Raw genomic sequence first — 20,812 nt, forward strand, 5'->3', positions numbered from 1 at the left:
GGTGAATGAAGAAAAAAGCATGATGGGAAGTGCAGCAGCAGTAGTGTCACTTTACTCAAGCTTAAACTTTCCCGTTAATGCAATTGTGGAGGTCTGAAACACGCAACCCCCCCTCTCAAACCCGCAGCCGGCAGCGCCGCACTGATCGATCCGCATTGATCGTCCCTGACGAGCTGTTCCACTTTCCAGCCAATGCACGCGCGCCCGTCTGCGATTGGGAAGGAGCCCGAAACGGAGGAAAATTTCTGCCGCCCTGGCGGTGTCACTTCCCCACACTTCAGCTGGCCGCCTGCCAGACTCACAGGACGCTCACAAGAGGTGGAGTGGACTCGAAGAGCGAGGAGGAGCGTCCGCGAGCCACTGGACCGACGGACAAATGGACCCACAGCAAAATGGCTCTTCGGCCACAGAGAAACACGACGATAATATGGTAACGACCGCACAGATGAATGACTGTTGGAGAAGATACTCTGTGGCTTTTCTAATTTGATTGAATGATAATAAAATAATCAATTGTGAAATGATTTAATCTAAATGTCATGTCTTATTACGATTAAACAACAATCAAGTAACAGTGTAAATGTGATTAATAAAATACTTATAATAAAAATACTCCATAAGCCGTATAGATTTATTCACGCATAAAATAGGCTAATAATATTACCAATTATAAACTAATATAATTTTTTTTTACAAGCAATAACAATATAATGCACGTGAATGCACGTTTTGCTTTTATTAGGCTACTACTAATATTATTTCTAATTATTATCATTTAGTTACATGATTATTATTCGCAATTTGAATTTTACGCCGAATAACAGCACCCCTCAGGATTATATCTCTTATAAGTGAATGGTGTCGTGTTCTGCATATTATGTCAATCAGCAGCAAGTTCCTGGAAAGCGTGAATGTGCAAAAGTTCTGATATAATAAATCAATCACGCGCGCAGCCAACAGCCGTTAAGAATGGAGTCAACAATGGGCAGAGCGTCCAGCCCTCTCAAAACTATTCTTCATTCATTATTCCTCTCTCATATGCACAGAGAAGAGCGACAGCAGCAGCGCAGACGCCCCTCGCCTTCATCCACACCTCTTGAAGGTTTATTTATTTTGTCCCCGACGGAAAGTCCACTTCGGTTTTTGTGTGAAGCTCCAAAAATCTATGAAATGTGTTTGCATGTTCTTCTCCGGGCGCGAGGATGTGGAGGTGGGATAGAGAGACGCGAGAGGCTGGAGGAGCGCACGCGCTCGCTCTCGGACAAAGTGCGTTCTGCGCGTATCTGCCGGCGTTTGGGCTTTATTGAAGGAAACCGCGAGCACAATTCTGTCTGGGTGAGCATTTGCATTCGTTTGCCTCTTTTACACTGCGTTCTCTCCGTCTCTTTTCTTTAAATCTCCGCAGCGCGTGAGAGCACCGGACCGCTCGGACAGTCGGAACGCTCCCCTCGGCTCACGCGAGCGGCGCGAACGAAAAGACGCCCGTGTTGGCGAATATGCAGATACGCCGTGTTTATCAAAGCGAGGGGAACGAGACTTTGTTGAGGACTGTTCAAAGTTACAATGACATGCAGCCGAGACGAATAAGTTGGCAGGGAAATAACAAGGGAATGCGCTTAGGCTAACCAACGCGACGTGTTGGCGCATACCGCGCGCTGTCACCATAGACACATCGCTCGAGATGAGACAAAAGGGATTTTGTTTTACTTTCTAAATGATCCGCGGTTCATCTGCGTGACAATTTGCCTGTATGCGTTAGATGCATCGGTGCAACTTTGCCACGCGTAATCAAATAGGCGCACGGAATACTTGCATTTACGGGTATTTGTTTGTTATTCGGCTGCCACTGTAAACATACCATTGTGACATTTGTCGGTTGTCCGGATAAAAAAATAAATAAAAATACGTGGAGTATACCGAGTGGGAATGTGTGAATAATTCAGAAACCCTCTTGGAGAGAGGTAAGTGTAAATCAAGCTACGCGCTGTTTATCATTAATCCATTATGAGTTGCATGCAAACTTTTTGTGTGTGCTGCGTATTTGCATTCTAATTATCTCAACCACCCAACGTGAATATATGCAATCAGCCCAGGTCTGTGTCTCCGATTGATCCGGCGGGGGTTTAATTGAGGGGATTGTTTGACGGAGCACGTAGATCTTGATAAGCAGGTCATCTTGTTTAGGCACAGTTGGGCTATTTGTGCAGGTTTGGCCATTGTTCCCTGGTGATGTCCAGATCTCTCTACGTCGCGCTATTGTCCCCTCTGGCTCGCCGCAATACTGGACACAGCAATTTCCGAGTGCATGCGAGCCTCGTCTGTGTGTTTGACATATGAGGAGGTCCAGCGTTGCATCGCCGTTCAAACTGTTGCTAGGAACTTGTTTATCTGTAAGGCAGGTCAATGATTGACGGAAACCCTCACTGTATGCAGCTTTTGTCCTGCTTTACCTGCAGATCAGGGGTCTCCGTCTCCAGTAAGTTTTTATTCCCATCGTGACTCTTTCAAGTGGATGTGATGTAATCATAATGGATACGGTCAGGTGTTTTGATGACAGCTGTAAAAAAGGTTTTGTCAGGTAAACGTGACACAGAAGGTTTTAATTGACTCAATCAGCTGAAATGCGCGTATAAGACTTTAACGCAGACTCATTAACACAGTTTTTGGATCCGCCAGAAATGGCATCTGCTCACTTTTACAGCTCAGCGAGTGTTAGTGTTTATATTTGAACGTGATTTTTGTTTTTATAGTGTTGATTACTAAGAAGTTAATGAATGGGTTCAATGTTATTGGAAAAGAATTCAATTCTGTTAACTTAAAAAGCCCTTTTTTTGGTCCTATAGGGGGGTCATGATGTCACATGGGGTAAGTGGTCACAATAGACTCTGACATTAAATAGGAACATTTAAATAGTAGCTATAAAGCAATACATGAAACATCAAATTATATATATATATATATATATATATATATATATATATATATATATATATATATATATATATATATATATATATATATACAGTTGAAGTCAAAATTATTAGCCACTGTTTATTTTTTTCAGAAGATTTTTTAACACATTTCTAAACATAATATCATTTTTAATAACTAAATTCTTTTATCTTTGCCATGATGGCAGTAAATAATATTTGACTAGATATGTCTGTAGTTCTGTAGACTATCAAAAAATATAGCTTAATGGGGCTAATAATTTTGACCTTAAAATAGATTTAAAAAAATGAAAAACTGCTTTTATTCTAGCCAAAATAAAACCAGAAGAAAAATTATTATCAGAGATACTGTGAAAATGTCCTTGCTCTGTTAAACATAACTTGGGAAATGTTTAAAAAAGAAAACAAAAATGTTTATATTATATTATATTATATTATATTATATTATATTATATTATATTATATTATATTATATTATATTATATTATATACCAGGGGTTCAGTCAAAATGTTTGACAAATAGAAAATATAAAACCATTTTAAATAATAAATAATAGCAAAATCTTATTAATATAAACAAACACATAATATTTATAAAACAAATAAAAGAAAATTTTTTTCATTAAAATGTTCTAATAAATAATTAATAAAAAATTAATAATTAGATTTAAATATGATTTTAATAAATTAACTAAAATGAGATTCAAATAATAAAAAACACAAATAAAATAGAAATAAATTAACACAATTTTAAATACATTAAAATTTATATTTAAAAATAATTCATATAAAACGAGTAAATAAATAATCATACTATTATTTATTTACTCTGTTATTTTAAGTAAATAAATGTGTAAATATGTGTAGAAAAAATGTATAATGTAACTTAATATAAACTAAATATTTTATAATTTATATTTTAGACCTATTTAAAGTCTTATTTACCCTATTCTTATCCAAAAATGATTACTTCTGCAAGTCTGTTTTCACTCTAAGAGGATGCAAACTGCAGATCTCTGCCATTTCAAACATGTGATAACATGCCTTAATGAAATATGATAAACTATAGATGCTAGATATTTGACTGCAAAGATCAAAAATGTATGTGACAACTAGCCCCTTGTAAACTTACATTACTTATATACCTTTCCCCTGAATCAGTAGCCATAGTACCTTTATCTTTAATGACTGTCACTCATAACTTGAAGTAATTTTCCCCTCTAATTATTAGCGATAGCACACTATACAGAGGCCTGGCAGTTAATTGAAATGTTAAGTCGTGGACGAGCGTGTGTATGTGCGTCAGTGCGGCTGAGTTTGCACCTAGACATCCTGATTTCACTGTCGGCTCACCCCAGGGGCTTTGCGCTTGAGCTCACGATTCCGCTTTCGTGATAGAACAGACCGCCTGTGGACCCTGATAGACGTCTCTCACTGAAGGCGAATTGCTGTCACAAGGAACGGGCTTTTGCACGTAAAGGTTATGAAATATAACAATTTAACAGACTCAAACCATCCAATTCAATATCCATACTAAATCTTCTTCTTTTTTTTTTCTTCTTCCTGAGATTCACAGTTAGTTTGAGTGTCTTGGAAGCACAGCGAACAAAGCGTAATTGTCACTAAAACCGAGATGTAGGGCAGATATTGTGTATAATACATACATGTTGGCTAAAGAATCAAAAGAGGTCAGATGAGGCCACGGTGGATTATTTTGTCACAGTGAACTTATTTCCGCGGACCAAACATGTAAGCTAGTAGAAATAGTGTATGTTTATGTAATTGATTATTTTGGGAGAATTACATTTTTTTTTAAAATGAGATCTGGGTGGCTCAGTGGTTAGCATTGTCGCATGACAGCAAGAAGGTCGCTGATTCGAGTCCTGGCTAGACCGGTTGGCATTTCTGTGTGGAGTTTGCATGTTCTTCCCTTGTTGGCGTGGGTTTCCTCCAGGGGCTAAGGTTTCCCTCACAGTCCAAAGACATGCGCAATAGGTGAATTGATTAAATTAAATTGGCCATAGTGTATGTGTGTGTGTGTGTGCGTGTGTGTGTGTGTGTGTGTGTGTGTAGGTGTTTCCCAGTACTGGGTTGTGGCTGGAAGGGCATCAGCTGTGTAAAACATATGCTAGAATAGTTGGTGATTCATTCCGCCGTGGCAACTTCTAAAATAGAGACATTTACCAAAGGAAAAGGAATAAATGAGATCTGTAGCAGGTGAGGTCAGAGTGGGATGTTGTAGCCAATTATTATTATTTATTGTTTTGTGGTTGATGATGAATGATGAAGTCGACCTGACTTGTTTTTCACCAACTTAAGGTTTTGATGCACATCACTGATCAAAGGTTTGGACAAATATTTGGTAAAAAAAAGATTCTTATGTTGTGCTGCATTTATTTGATAAAAAAAACAATAACAACTTTAATTTTATCAAATGTTTTAAAACACTAATTATAATGACAATCAGAAATAATTGTGCATAATTAAGGCGGCACATTAGATTGGTTACTTAAAGGGATGGTTCACCCAAAATTAACAATTCTGTCATCATTTACTCATCCTTCACGTATCACAAACCTGTTAAATTTGATGTTCTCTGTTGTACTCAAAAGAAGATATATTGATGTTGGTAAGCAATGACTTCTATAGTAGAACTGCTTGAGGGTGAGTTAATCAGGAGTAAATTCTTTAAAAAGTACCACGTACATGAAACGTAGCTTTGTAACCTGTTCATTTGTAAACGTGTTTTTTTTGCGTTTTTATGTCACGTGTGTTTCATACAATGCAATCTCATGGCAATTCTAACTTTTTGATTTAGTGGCTAATTCGTATGAATTCATATGATCTAATTTGTACAATTTAGTATGATTTGCTCATCACCCAATGATGGTTGGGTTTAGAGGTGGGGTTGGGTGCCATGCCTCCTTTTTAAATTTGTACATTTTTGTACGACTGAACTCGTACAAATTCGTACGAATTAGCCACTAAACTAACAAAAACGGAAAATACGTACGTTTCCTCGTGAGAACAGGCTGGTTTTATATGTAATTTCAGTTTGTAATTTTAATAAATTAAATGCATAAAACATGCATGAAATGTGTAGTTTTGTGACATTCTCATTAGAAAACATGCGTTTTACATTTTCATTTAATGTTTTTGCGTGTCTTTGATAATTTTAATAAATGAAACCTGGAACAGGCATGGAACCATTTAGTTTTGTAACATTTTTATTTGAAAATTTACGCTTTTAACATTTACATTTTCGTGTGTCACTTGTTATTCTAATAAATAAAACATATGGAACACACATTAAACGTTTAATTTTGTAACATTTTCATTTGAAAACATGCACTTTTCATATTTGTTTCATATATGTTCCACATGTAATTTTAATAAATTAAACACGTGGAATACACATGAAACGTGTGGTTTTGTAACATTTTCATTTGAATATATGTGTTTAACGTTTTTGTGTCATGTGTGTTTCATATGTGCGTTTCATATGTGTTCCACATGTTTTGTCATTTTATTATGAAACGCATAAAACATGCATGAAACGTGTAGTTTTGTGACAGTCTCATTTAAAACATGCGCTTTACGTTTTAGTTTTACAATTTTGTGTCACTGATCATTTTAATAAAGAAAACGTGGAACACACATTAAACATTTAGTTTTGTAACATTTTCATTTAAAAAACATGTGCTTTATACGATTTTATATCACGTGTGTTTCATATATGCTCTACGTGTAATATTAATAAATGAAACACTTGGAACATGCATGAAATGTGTAGTGTGTTTTACGTTTTTGCCATGTGTGTTCCACATGTTTCACTTGTAATGTAGTGAATGAAACGCATAAAACATGCATAAAATGTGTAGCTTCGTAACATTTGATTACCTATGATTTATATTTTCGTGTCATTTGTCACTGGTAATTTAAATAAAGGAAACACATGGAACAAGTATAAAAGGTTTAGTTTTGTGACATTTTCATTTGAAAATGTGCGCTTTTTATGTTTTTATTTTGTGTGTTTCATATGTGTTCCACATGTTTCTCTTGTCATTTTAATAAATGAATCACATGGAACATGCATGAAATGTGTAGTTTGTAGCGTTTTCATTTGAATATGTGAATTTAAGTTTTCGTGTCACTGGTCATTTTAAAAAATGAAACACACATGAAACACGTGGAACATGCATTAAATGTTTAGTTTTGTAACCATTTCCTTTGAAAATGTGATCATGTGATTACTTCTTTCACATGAAAATGTCCAAAACCACACATTTTCTGTGTGTTTCATATGTGTTTCATGTGCAATTTTAACAAATTAAGCTCACATGGTTTTTCTTTAATAGAATATTCAAATGGAAAACAGTAGAACTGTTTTTTTTACAGCTAATTTCGATCAAATTAATGCAGTCGTGGTGAGCAACAAATCATTATTATCCAAAACTTTCATACACAAACTATGCGTTAATTCAGACTGTACTCGCTTTAACCTCCCCGTGTGTTTCCATCTTTCCTTTCTAGGATTCTGAGGCCTCAGTGAACGGATGCGTCAGATGTTGATGAGGCTCGACTAGTGTGGACCACTGATTCTCCAGCTGCGTGCGTGTCAATCTGGTCTCGGTGGTTGGAGGAACGCTGTGACTTTATCCCTCATCCATCGTATCTCCCTCATCTGTCTCTCCCTCCCCCTCACGCCGGGGCCCATGTCTGCCAGCGGAGGGTCCATGGAGGGAAGTCGAGCCGTGGAGGACGAGGAGGCGCAGGACAGCTGCTGCGGGGAGGAAGACTCATCCCCGGTGGTGGAACGGAGGAACCGCAGCGGCATCATCAGTGCTCCCCTCAGCAAGAGCCTGAAGCGGTCTCGGGCTCTCTCGCAGTATATCGCCACCTGCTCGGCTGCCGCCGTGGCTAGTGTTGCTAACGCTAACAGACTCGCTCAGAGCTCCATGGTAGCCTCAGGTGTCAAAGCTCATCCTACAGCCAGCCAGCACAGGTCACAGGTCGGCTACGCCAAACTGGACCGGGGCGCATTGGTGTCCGGTCTCCTGGACTCTCCTAGCGGCCTGCATCTGGCTCAGGCTGCTGAGCTCCTTCGGCGGGCCGGGATGTTGCTTCCGGTTAGCGACCCTTCCAATGTTAATGTGGGCGGAGACATGGAGACAGTCTCAGCCTCTGATTCGCTGGGCAGTGTGATGGACTTCCCGTTGCTCGGTAACGGCGGAGTGGGCGGCAGCTTTCCGTATCACCCGGGGCTCTTCATAATGACGCCGGCGGGAGTGTTTCTCGCAGACGGGGCTCTTTCACATGTAACGGGCGCATCGGAACACCAGCAGACGCAGAGCGAGATTTCATCGGCCATCAGCGCCAACGGAAAGAAAAAGAGGAAGCGGTGCGGCCTGTGTCCTCCGTGCCGGCGCAGGATTAACTGCGAACAGTGCAGCAGCTGCCGCAACCGCAAAACCGGCCATCAGATCTGCAAGTTCCGCAAGTGCGAAGAGCTCAAAAAGAAACCCGCCGGCGGGCTGGAGGTAAGATGGTGAGCAATGAGCACTACATTCATCAACTGTTCTGACTGAATGCGAGACTCAAACTTGCGTCATCTGCATTGGTACCACAGCTGAATGCCTGAGAACTAAAGGCCCTTTCACATTGAGCGTTACGCGGTAAAGCGAGGTGAATCACTGACATACTCAGTGTTCACATCAAACAGGAAATGAATGACCGCCTATGGCAAATTCATGCCTGTGTTGCCATATATGAATCTGATACATGGTAATATATGCTAATTACATGACATACTCAAGATCATGTTTAGATTTCACATGTATAAAATATATCATATATGCAAAATTTGTTTAAAATATTGCATATATATTTGTGTTTATGTATATATGTATGTATGTATATTTCTAAACATAATAGTTTTAATAACTCATTTCTAATAACTGATTTGTTTTATCTTTGACATATATATATATATATATATATATATATATATATATACATATATATATATATATATATATATATATATATATATATATATATATACATATATATATATATATACATACATATATAAAAAAAATATATATATATGTCAAAGATAAAACAAATCAGTTATTAGAAATGAGTTATTAAAACTATTATGTTTAGAAATATGTTGAAAAAATCTTCTATCCGTTAAACAGAAATTGAGATAAAAATAAACAGGGGGGCTAATAATTCTGACTTTAACTATATATATATATATATATATATATATATATATATATATATATATATATATATATATATATATATATATATGACAAATGACAAAGAAATGTTTAATCTTGTATTGCATTTTAAATTATGACAATACCTATATTTATTTTTGTCATGTGTGACAGTTAAAATGCAATAAACGATTAAACATTACTTTGTCATTCACGGACTTCTTGTCATAAAAACTGCTGTTATTAATTTTTAAACAATATTCTCTTTAAAAATTATGTCTTAATGGCATTTTTGCTCTCTATTTGTCAGCTACTCCTATATATTAGGGCTGGGAGATTTGGCCTAAATTCTAAATCTTGATTAGTTGAACATTTTAACTCGATTACAATTAATGAACGATTATTTTATTTATTTAATTTTTTTGTCCTCATAGTTCACGGATAGGTTTCGTACAAAAAAATATGCTCACATGTAATGTACTCACAAAAGTATGAAACCACTCGAAGGCTTTGACACAAGTATATAGTTGCCTTAACAGAGATAGGTCACATGACTCCACTCATGGTAGCGGAAGTATTTGAAAAAATTGACCTGGAAAAATTTGATTGTAGGTTCTTAATATCGATTTTGATTAATTTTTAATAAATCGCCCAGCCCTACTATATTATATTATAATAATATATTACTATATTACTACTATATTATATTAGATTTATTTATATATATATATATATATATATATATATATATATATATATATATATATATATATATATATATATATATATATATATATACATATATATACACACAAACATATAGTTAAAATGAGAATTATTAGCCCCCTTTTTCTTTTTTAAGTATTTCCCAAATGATGTTTAACAGAGCAAGGGAATGTTCACAGTATTTCTGATAATATTTCTTCTTCTTAAGTCTTTTTTATATATATATATATATATATTTTAAGGTCATTAGCCCCTTTAAGCAAAAAAACGAACCATCGAACCATTCAATGACTTGCCTAAAAAATCTTATCTCTGTTAAACAGAAATTGGGGAAAAAATAAACAGGAGGGCTAATAATTCAGGGGACTAATAATTCTCACTTCAACTGTATGTTCAAATATATGGACATACTGATTTTCATAAGGGAACAATGCATGCTTTGACATTCTAATCTTCCCCCACGCCCCCCCCCCCCCCCCCCATATGTATACAATAGTAAATTAAGCTAAATAAAGTTGAACTAAATTTCTTTCATGCCTTAAACATTTCTAAATTATTGAAAAACATGGCATTGAGCCCCATTTTCTCTAAACATGCTTGCGGCACAGCCTCTTTTTGTTGATGTTTTTAGTTGTTACTGTGACTTTTATTAGATCAGCCTCTGCTCTCAGACACGGCAGATGAAAAGCGTGACATCAATTCTTTTATGGGACACTGTACTTCAGCATCTACACTTGTTTGTAAAAGGGTTTTCTCTGCCGTGTTGCATCACCAGTCTCGCCGTTTTACAGGGCACATGATCTAACGCTCAAATTCAATTGGACGGCCTATTTCAATGCAGGGCGATTGAAAAAACAATCGACATACTGGTCAGAAAAAAAATCCCACTCCATATGTTTTACTCCATATTGATGTATTGTTTTGATTCAAGTTTGTTGCCGCAGTATAAATTCCCACTCAGAGTGAAAGGGCCTTAAATCTGTAGGTTGCATATCTGACATGTTGAGCCGCACATGCAGGTGTTGCAAGTTTGATTTGTGCACTTTTTGACTCTTTCCCTTCGTCTCCTTATCATATTACACTCTCTCTATTATCCCTATCAATTTAAGTAGCACAGGGATGAAGATGAAATTTCTGAAATGCAAGCAGAGGACAATTCTGTGTAGCTAGCTTGTGAAATTTAGCTGCTGTACCATGGCTGCAGTAGGCACAATGATATTACGTAGCGCCTGAAAATAAACCCCAGCTAGGTAAATAGGTAACAGCAATGCATAATATCATTGCACCTGCTGCAGCATTGATACCGCAGCAAACTGTTTTGATTATTATGCTGGAATGAGAGTATAGTTCCTAGCCATATTAGCTTTGAAAATAGCCACTTTTCATTTTCTGTCGGACTTAGTACACAGTGTAATTACGAATAAGGCAAGTCTTAAATAGGAAAATGATCTAAACACTATTTAGAATTAACTTCTTTAAGAGCAATGCTAATTGTCTAATCCAATTCATCGATTTATGCTAAGCTAAGCTAAACATGCTCCCGCCCAACCTGGAAATTGGCTAAATGCGTTCAAAAAATGGCAAAACTCGATCGTTTAACTCTTGGTGACTTGTAAATTGAGCCTATATGTAAAAAAATGTGGAGTGTTTCTTTATAAGTTGATCTGACCAAAACAAGACAAAAATATCTTTCAAATAAACTTTGTTCTTTTGAGCTTTCCATTCATCCAGAAATGTAGAGTGTTCGCGCGGTCTTTAAATGTATTAATAGTTAATAAATCAATATAGAAAAATTTAAGACCCTTAAAAAGTCTTAAATGCTATTTTGCATGGTATTAAATTATATATAATTTTTGATTATGCAATGTATGGTTGTATTCTAAAGTTTGCCTGAATTAAATCTATCAGTATGCTGTGTATCCAGCGAGATTTGACATTATGTTGGTTTGTTTACTGCAGCAACCAAGGCAACAACATTATTTCTGCAGTTCTATAGGCGCCAACCTGCGGAATTAGCTAGATTTAATAGATTTTTATTCAGTATATGAGTAATGTTTGAGTTTTGGATTAGATTCTCACGTAAATATTTAGTAAATATACTGTACATTAAAATCTCGTTATAAGTGCTTATGAGGTTTTAAAATGTATGGGAAGAGTCTTAAAAAATGCCTTAAAAGATATCGAATTTGCCTCTCTGATTCCTGTATATGCTCTGGTAAAAAAACAAATCATAGTGTCCAAAAACAATAAAAATAAATATAAGCGGCACAGCTGCTTCGAGCTTTGATATAAATTTTTTAAAACAACAAAAAATATATGTACAGTCAGGGGCGGATAGGCCATCTGGAAATTCTGGCAAATGCCAGAAGGGCCGGATCATTTTTTAATTGTGGGCCGGTCAGTTTCTTTTTATTATTATTTTTTTTTTGTATGTATGTATTGCTTTTTACAGTGAATGCAACGCTTCGAGATTCAGGCACTTTCTCCGAAAACACTCGATTGATCTTGGCTGGCGGATCAAAATTTACCACATGATCGCTGTCATCGGCGCCATTATTTGTAACTTTAGGTGGGTTTGCAAACCTGTGTAGATTAAATTTTGGGCACATTTGCAACCAATATGGTCGCAATTTCGAGCCCTGTTATTTATATATCAGGTCAGAATTATCTGCCCTTCTTTGAATTTTTTTTCTTTTTTAAACATTTCTCAAATAATGTTTAACAGGGCAAAGAAATTTTCACAGTATGTCTGATAATATTTTCTCCTCTGGAGAAAGTCTTATTTGTTTTATTTCGGCTGGAATAAAAGCAGTTTTTAATTTTTTAAACATAATTTTAAGGACAAAATTATTACACCCTTTAAGCATTTTTTTTCCGATAGTCTACAGAACAAACTATTGTTATACTATAACTTGCCTAATTACCCTAACCTGCCTAGTTCACCTAATTAACCTAGATAAGCCTTTAAATGTCACTTTAAGCTGTATAGAAGTGTCTAGAAAAATATCTAGTAAAATATTATTTAATGTCATCATGGCAAAGATAAAATAAATCAGTTATTAGAGATGAGTTATTAAAACTATTTTGTTTAGAAATGTTGAAAAAAAATCTTCTTTCCGTTTAACAGAAATTGGGGAAAAAATAAATAGGAGGGGGGAGGCTAATAGTTCTGACTTTAACTGTATTTTAAGCCTTAAATTACAGTATTTAAGTGTATTAGTGACATTTGAAGACTCAAGTAATTCCTTTCATATACATTTAAGAATATATATCACGTTGGTGTATATCTGGCATAATGAAAAGAAATCTCATGCTTAACATATAAAAAATGAATTAGTTAATGTTTCTTCTGTGTTGGCCAGACTTATATAATGGCTTTTAAAATTCTCAACAATTATTGACACGTTCGGTTCTACTACACTAAATGAATCTGCATATCACGTACTTGATTAGATTAAAATGTTTAATCGATCGACAGCCCTGGTTTTTTACCAGCGGTCTACACGGAAATTAATGCTGCTTGTGTTTCATAAGTGTTAGCATATGAGCATTACTCATCCTGACAAATGGCAAGCCGAATGTAGTTTCCCATCTCTCAGGCAAGCGTAACTTGAGATGTTTTTGCCTTGTTTACAGGCAGGTTCAGGTGTGGGAAAATTAGCTCTCGGGTCTGTGCTGATGTAAGCTAGTTAGGGGCTAACTTTGCGAGATTGGTGTCATGGTAAGATCGGTCTAGTTGGCTGTTTATTTTTTCCTTGCGAGGAAAATGTTAAGGCATCATGATGTTGCACAGGTAAGGTTCCCCTCCGCTGCCCGCTCTGATGAGATGATTCCGAGTTTCAGCTATCACATTTAATGACTATGATTGAATGCGATGAATATAAAATGTGGAAATCACACCATGTTCCAAACAGGCGCAATGTCAAAGTTTTCAGCATCAAGTGCTCTGTCTGTTAATGGAAGCACTAAATGTGGGGGAAAAACTGAAGTGGAACTTTGGACCAATGATATATTCTTACTGTGGGCGGAGCTATGCAACTCATACAAGACAATAGCATGCGGTGCATTCAAGTCATGCTGAAAAGATCATATTTTTACACTCGAATGCCACCAGTAAGTTGTAATTATATTCGGGGAACTCCTGGTTTTGCTTTAAGCCATGAGAAAATATGAGTAGACTAAAATAGAATATATATAAATGCAAATTGTATATGTTTGGATTTGTTCAGAAATGGAACAATAGCATACTGCTTACTGACAGTGGTTGGAAAGAGTACTGAAAAATCATACTTAAGTAAAAGTACCATTACTTGCTTAGAAATGTAGTGCAATTAGAGTAAATGTATCTGTTGTAAATATTACTCAAAGTATGAGTAAATAGTAGACCTATCAAAACTACGCAAGAGTGGTGAGCAGTGAGTATTACGCTGTTAAAGCTAATGCATTCACATGTAATTTGTGGATGTGTGTAAACGTAACATTCTGTAGTGCATTTAGTTATTTAATTCCTTTCTAAAAGGACTGAGCTCACAAGAAAATGAATTAATGAATTTATTGCAGTGATTAGAATTTTGCAATGTCAGTTTTTTTTTCCAATATCGTGCAGCCCTACTTAAACAAACAAACAAACAAACCAAAATGTCTTTTATTGTTTAATATAAATCTTAAGGTTTTTTTGTTTGTTTTTTAATGCATCCTATACATATTTATAGGTACCTTTCCACTTCATAGTATGGCAAGGTTTAGTGTAACTCACTTTTGGGAGCTGCATTCCACTGCGTTCCATACCTAGTTACTGGGTATTTTTATCACCACCTCAAGTGAGGTTCCAAGCGAGCTGTATTGTTACCAAAATGTCAGGTTTACATACTGCTGATCACCGATTGGTCTGAGAAAATCGCTACTACCAGCGTCATTGGAATTGCGTCTTAAGACACCAATCTCTCTTTATGTAAACAGTCAGCATCTATTGCCGCTGTGTTGTGTGTTGGTTTGTGTCGCACATTTGTTGTGTCGCATTTCGGATGATGTTACGACAGTGAAGGCTGTGCAACTATAGCTAGGAATGTAACGATTCACCTGACTCACGATTCAATGCGATTCATGATACTAATCTCACAATCCGATTTAGTCATGATTTTTCAACAAAATGCTGCACATCTTTTGCTAAATAATATATTTTCTTCCATAACTAATTGCTATTTTAAAAACAAATACCAAAAAGAATAACTCTACTATGGAGCGGATTTCTGGCGGCCGCTGCGATTGGATACTACACTAAAGTTGGCGACCTAGGGGTGTTACAGACTGTATCAAAAATGGGGTAGGGAGTTTTCCAGGAGAAATAACAAAACGGGAGGGTTGCAGGAGATGGGCCTGAAATACAGGAGACTACCAGTAAAAATGGCAGGTATGGGTGCAGGTTAGGACAAACTCCTTTTAATATGGAAAATAATCCTTCTATCACGTGCCGTTGCTTTTATTTAGAACACGACTTAAATCAGCCTTTAGGCTCGACAGTCAGGCACACTGCTGTTGACGTCATCAATCTGGCAACCTGAGCTTGCATGTGTTTTGAACCAGGCATGCAATACCTACTTCAACCACTGGGTGTCAAACTTGCATACTGCCTTTAATAAAAAGAACTGTAATTCAAATAGCACAAATGTTAGTTAATCGTTTTGCGTGATTCATTTAAATACTCCCCTCCCATAAAATTTGCGTCTGACCAGGAAACTCCTATAAATGCATATTCAGTAAGGTGAAACACTATAATAGCTATTTTCAGTGATACACCTTCCTCCTTGTTTAGTAAAAAGTGACAGTTACCACAAGATGGTCTTATATCTAGCCCTATGTGTTTTCAAACAGCATCACGCTAAACTGTTGTCGCTTAACCTCATTGCATTACTTATTAATACATTTTTTAATAATGAGTAGAGTACAGAATTATATAAATAAAATGGCACGTTAGTTAGTATGTTAGTAATGGCACGTTAGTAATCTAACAAAAATAGATGAATCAGACACAGGGTCTCATTTACAAAGCTTGGACACACACAAATCTGTGTTGTTATTAGAAACAAATTACGATTCATTCAGAACTTTTGCATTAAACAACTGGAACCACATTCTCTGAGCTGCCTTTAATTGTGTTAAAATTACTAAGATACTAATTAATAAATTATTAAGTTGAAATAATCTTATGCTATATTTATTAATTAATGTTAATATATTAATTATTGCTTGTTGTTTCTATTGCCACTCACTCTTAATTCACCCTTTGTCTTTTCGAACTGGACATTTAATTATTTAAGAATTACGGGAGAATTAATTAATGATTAATTAATTAATTCAGAATTAATGTTCTATTCAAAATATTGAAATATAAAAATCCTACATTGGAAATGGATTTTAAAATCAAGCACAGATACTCTTGTGTACTGCTTTAGATCTGGCATCCAGGTATTTGGAGCTCGCTGAATATTAACAAGCAACCTTGTGGGTTAATTAGTGAAGCTGTTTGTCAAAATAACATGCTTTTTTTAAATGCATGTGTCGTGTTTGGGAAATGTTTTCATGGGAATATGAGGAAACATCTGGAACAGATGCCTCACTCCGAGCGTCAAGACACAAACGTCTCCACAACCTACATATAACCTTGGTGAGCCCTGCATATAGTCCATAGTGTACATATATGATATTTTAAACAACTTGTTTGATTGCTCTGAATGGCTCCGCCCACAGAGAAATCTTATTGGCCAAAATCCTGCTCCATACAGCTGCATACATTAGGATATTTAATAGCTAAAGATGTGTATACATTAAAACACTGTTAAACATTACATTCACACACAGTAGTCGATAGTGTCGAAAAAGTATGAAGCACAATTCACACAGACCTTTCAATTGGTAATCATTAATATGCTTTGCTTACATTAGTATCATAATTGTTGTATTATTTAGTGTCTTGAAGTCATTCTTTGAACTGCAATCTGATTTATTAAAGCAAGAAACAGAAACAAAAATAAGACATAAAAAAGTTGTTAAAGATTTTATCTAACAGTTCATTCATTTATTTTCCTTCAGCCTAGTCCCTTATTTTTCCAATAGTATCTGGATGCAGCCTTTATGATGCAAGCTGAGACTGCATCACTCAGCGATGCAATGTCAGACACAATGCACTCAAATGGAGCTAGTAACGTCACTGTGACGGGTAGGGTTAGGGGTGGGGTTAGGTGAGCCCATTAAAAGCATTGGATGCAGCCCAGATTGCACTGCACCAGGTCTGCAGCCAGACCCCTCTCTATTTTTCAGGGGTCGTCACAGAGCAATGAATCGCCAACTATTCCGGCATATGTTTTACACAGCCCTTCCATCCGCATCCCAGTACTGGGAAACACCCAAACACTCTTACATTCCCACACAACTGCAAATTTACTATTGCAAGTCTTTCGACTGTGGGGGAAAACGTACACCTGGAGGAACACGCCAACACGGAGAGAACATGCAAACTCCACTCAGAAATGGCTGCTGGCCCAGCCGAGACTCAAACCAGTAACCTTCTTGCCCTGAGGCGTCAGTGCTAACCACTGAGCCACTGTCGCCCTTCCAGCAGTTCAACAAACATGAAATTAATATTGTTAAAAACTTTAAAGTGAGTTACTTTTTAGAAAGTAAAAACAATTCTAAACAAACTGCGCATTTGTGCAGCATTGCATTGTGTTGTTGCTGAATTTAGTTGAGTCATTCAGTGTGATTTGTTCATAAAGTTAATATAAATTTCTTTGTTTCTAAACTCTCAGTAATTAAGGTATGAGAGCTGTCACTGGGGTGGTACCTTTTCAAATTGTACCATATTGGTTCCACAAAGGTTAACATTATTACCTAAACATGTTGTACTTTTGTAATTTTTAGGTATTATTATGTGGTATTAATAAGGACCCGTTACAAATGTGTAACTTTTGAAAAGGTACGACCTCAGTGACAGCTCATGTCAGAGATGGCAAAAGTACACACATCCTTTACTTAAGTAGAAGTACAGATACTCATGTTTAAAACGTAAACGTAGAAAGTAGAAGTACTGACTACACAATTGTAAAGTAAAGAAGTACAGCGTCAAAAATGTACAAGAGTAAAAAAGTAAAAAGCACCCGTTTCAACCACAGTCCAAAGACATGCGGTATAGGTGAATAATAGGTAACTAAATTGGCAGTAGTGTATAAGTGTGTAAATGAGTATGGGTGTTTCCCAGTACTAGGTTGCAGCTGGAAGGGTGTCCACTGTGTAAAACATATGCTGGAATAATCGGTGGTTCATTCTGCTGTGGTCACCCTTGATAAATCAGGGATGAAGCTGAAGGATAGTGAGTGTGGATAGGTAGGTAACTAGTCCTCACATCCTATTGTTACATATAAAATAACTCCAATTTAATGTAAAATGTTTGTTGCTAAATTTATGAAAGTAGCCAAGCAGCAACAAACTTTGCAATATAGCCTAACAATATTGTTTAAAAAGTCGGCCCATGTATCATCATCCTGTCGCAAACTCACAGCGTTCATCATGTAGTTTTTTGGCTGTTCAATCAAAAAAATCAGCTGCCGTTCATGTTGATTCACTCTAAAAGTTATTCTGTTGGTCAGTCTATCTTTATAAATAATGTCTTACATTTTACACTGAATTCTGTCCAAAATATATACAACTTTTTTCTTTTGCTAAAATAAATCCTTATCAAATTTGACTGCAAACTTTTTTTTTTTGCATTAGGCTAAAGCTGCTTATTTCTTCAAAGAGCAGCTCTTATACATAACCCAGAAATAAAGGAAATAAACTGCAATGCATACATTTTTTATAAAGTGTTTGATTGTTTTATTACTAAATGTACAAATCTTTACAAAAAAGCACTATTTCTCGTGGTAATAGACTGAAAGCCTGTGCAGTAATGATCGGAAGTGGACTAAAGGCCTAAGCATTTAAACGGCATGTTTTTGAACTGGAATGTGTCTCTCTTGTTTACCTGTGAAAACAAAAGGTGTCTTATTACTCTGCAAACAGTGCAGCATCAGTCATGTTAAATTCGCCGACTCTCTCTCTCACATCTCCGCAGTCATCCTAGCCTTTCTCATAGTAATATTCATAAACTAGCCCACATATAGTGCACGATAGCCGTGCACTGTAGCACGCAGGCGCGCAATGAGGAAAATTAGACTGCTTGCATCAAAAAGATGCTCATATTGTTGCGCAATGACAATAAAATTATTTAGATTCCACTCTCAAACACATGAAAACAAAAGTAACGACTGTGCTTTAAAAAATGTAAGGAGTATATTTGTGTAAAAATGTAAGGAGCAAAAGTAAAAAGTTTCCAAAAATAAATGAATAAATAAGTAGTGGTGTAAAGTACTGATACCAGAAAAATCTACTTAAGTACAGTAACGAAGTACTTGTCCTTCTTTACTTCCCATCTCTATCTCTTGTACCTTTATTTCTGAGTGTGTAAATGAATCAGCATTTTTGAATGAATCACTTGAATACATGAGTTATTGGGAGTTGACAGCACCTACTGGTTGTTTTAGTGTCATTTATTTATCCACAACAGATCCCAGTGGATGCCCTTGATGTCTTCATTCATTCATTCATTTTCTTGTCAGCTTAGTCCCTTTATTAATCTGGGGTCGCCACAGCGGAATGAACCGCCAACTTATCCAGCTAGTTTTTACGCAGCGGATGACCTTCCAGCCACAACCCATCTCTGGGAAACATCCACACACACATTCACACACACACTCATACACTACGGACAGTTTAGCCTATCCAATTCACTTGAAGGGCATGTCTTTGGACTGTGGGGGAAACCGGAGCACCTGGAGGAAACCCACTCGAAGGCAGGGAGAACATGCAAACTCCACACAGAAACGCCAACTGAGCCGAGGTTCGAACCAGCCACCCAGTGACCTTCATGCTGTAAGGCGACAGCACTACCTACTGCGCCACTGCCTCGCCACCCTTGATGTCTAAACAACATAATAAAAACGGCAAAAATGCTAATCGATTTAGTGTCCATCGACTACCTTGATGTCAAAACTTAAATTGACAATTAACATTGGCGTAAAAAAACACTTCAAATATCCATTACAGAGCTTCGCTGTAATTGATGTGTTTTTGATGACAATGTTAGATGTCAATTAGATGTCGTTTTAATGTCTTGGTAGTTTGAATGTTTTGCGGGGATTCAAAGTTTTTAGATGAATACAATTTTTCTGATGTTCTAATACTTTGTATGTCGTTTTTTTGGTGATCGAAAGGGCATCAATGTGTGGATTTTAAATAGATGTCAAGGTTTTGACATCAAATCAATTGGCATTTTTGTCATGTTTTTTGACGTTGTTTTGACATCAAGGTGCCTGCTTGGACCTAAACCTAAAACAGTGACTAAAACAAACACACTCAGCAAAATATTGTTTAAATTATTGTATCGTTATTGCGAATTACCATTCCTGAGACCCCGCCCATTGACTTGTGTCCTCTGTAGTGGACATTGCGTTTTCATGAGTTTTCTTTTAATTGTTTGAGCTACTCTGTCAAGTCCTGTTGTTCTGTTCAGAGGACATCCTGGGCTTTCTAGTGAAATGTCTTTTGATTGGCTGGCATGCTAGGAACCACTTCTTACACTGCATCCAAAATGGCCGACTTACAAAAAAGCACATTTTTTGAGAAGGTGAGAGGCATGTAAAATTGAGCTTTTTAAATGTTTTTTTACCACTATTATTACATATATATATTTGTTTATTAAAGTGTCAGGAACAATACATATAACTTTCAAAGCTGTTAATTGAAAAACTTGTTTCAAAATATCCTCCTTTTTTAAATGTCCACTATAGTGGACACCAGGACCATCTTAATGTC

General features: G+C 36.3%; 1 protein-coding gene across 12 annotated transcripts in view; it reads left to right on the forward strand.

The window, feature by feature from the left end:
* The first annotated feature begins 247 nt into the window (after window positions 1-247).
* The window catches only part of cxxc5b (CXXC finger protein 5b), a 35,005-nt gene continuing 14,440 nt past the window's right edge, over window positions 248-20,812 (forward strand). For 2 of the 12 annotated variants that reach the window (XM_073922520.1, XM_073922518.1), the window contains exons 1-2: window positions 1,210-1,961; window positions 7,485-8,499. In XM_073922520.1, coding sequence (XP_073778621.1) covers window positions 7,667-8,499 — 833 coding nt within the window. In that variant the 5' untranslated portion in view covers window positions 1,210-1,961; window positions 7,485-7,666. Of the gene's footprint in view, window positions 431-1,209; window positions 1,962-7,484; window positions 8,500-20,812 lie in introns of those variants that run through there. The other 10 variants (XM_005157157.6, XM_073922516.1, XM_005157159.6 and 7 more) reach the window with 7 other exon arrangements.

This window comes from Danio rerio, chromosome 14 (genome assembly GCF_049306965.1).
Source record: "Danio rerio strain Tuebingen ecotype United States chromosome 14, GRCz12tu, whole genome shotgun sequence".
NCBI lineage: Eukaryota > Metazoa > Chordata > Actinopteri > Cypriniformes > Danionidae > Danio > Danio rerio.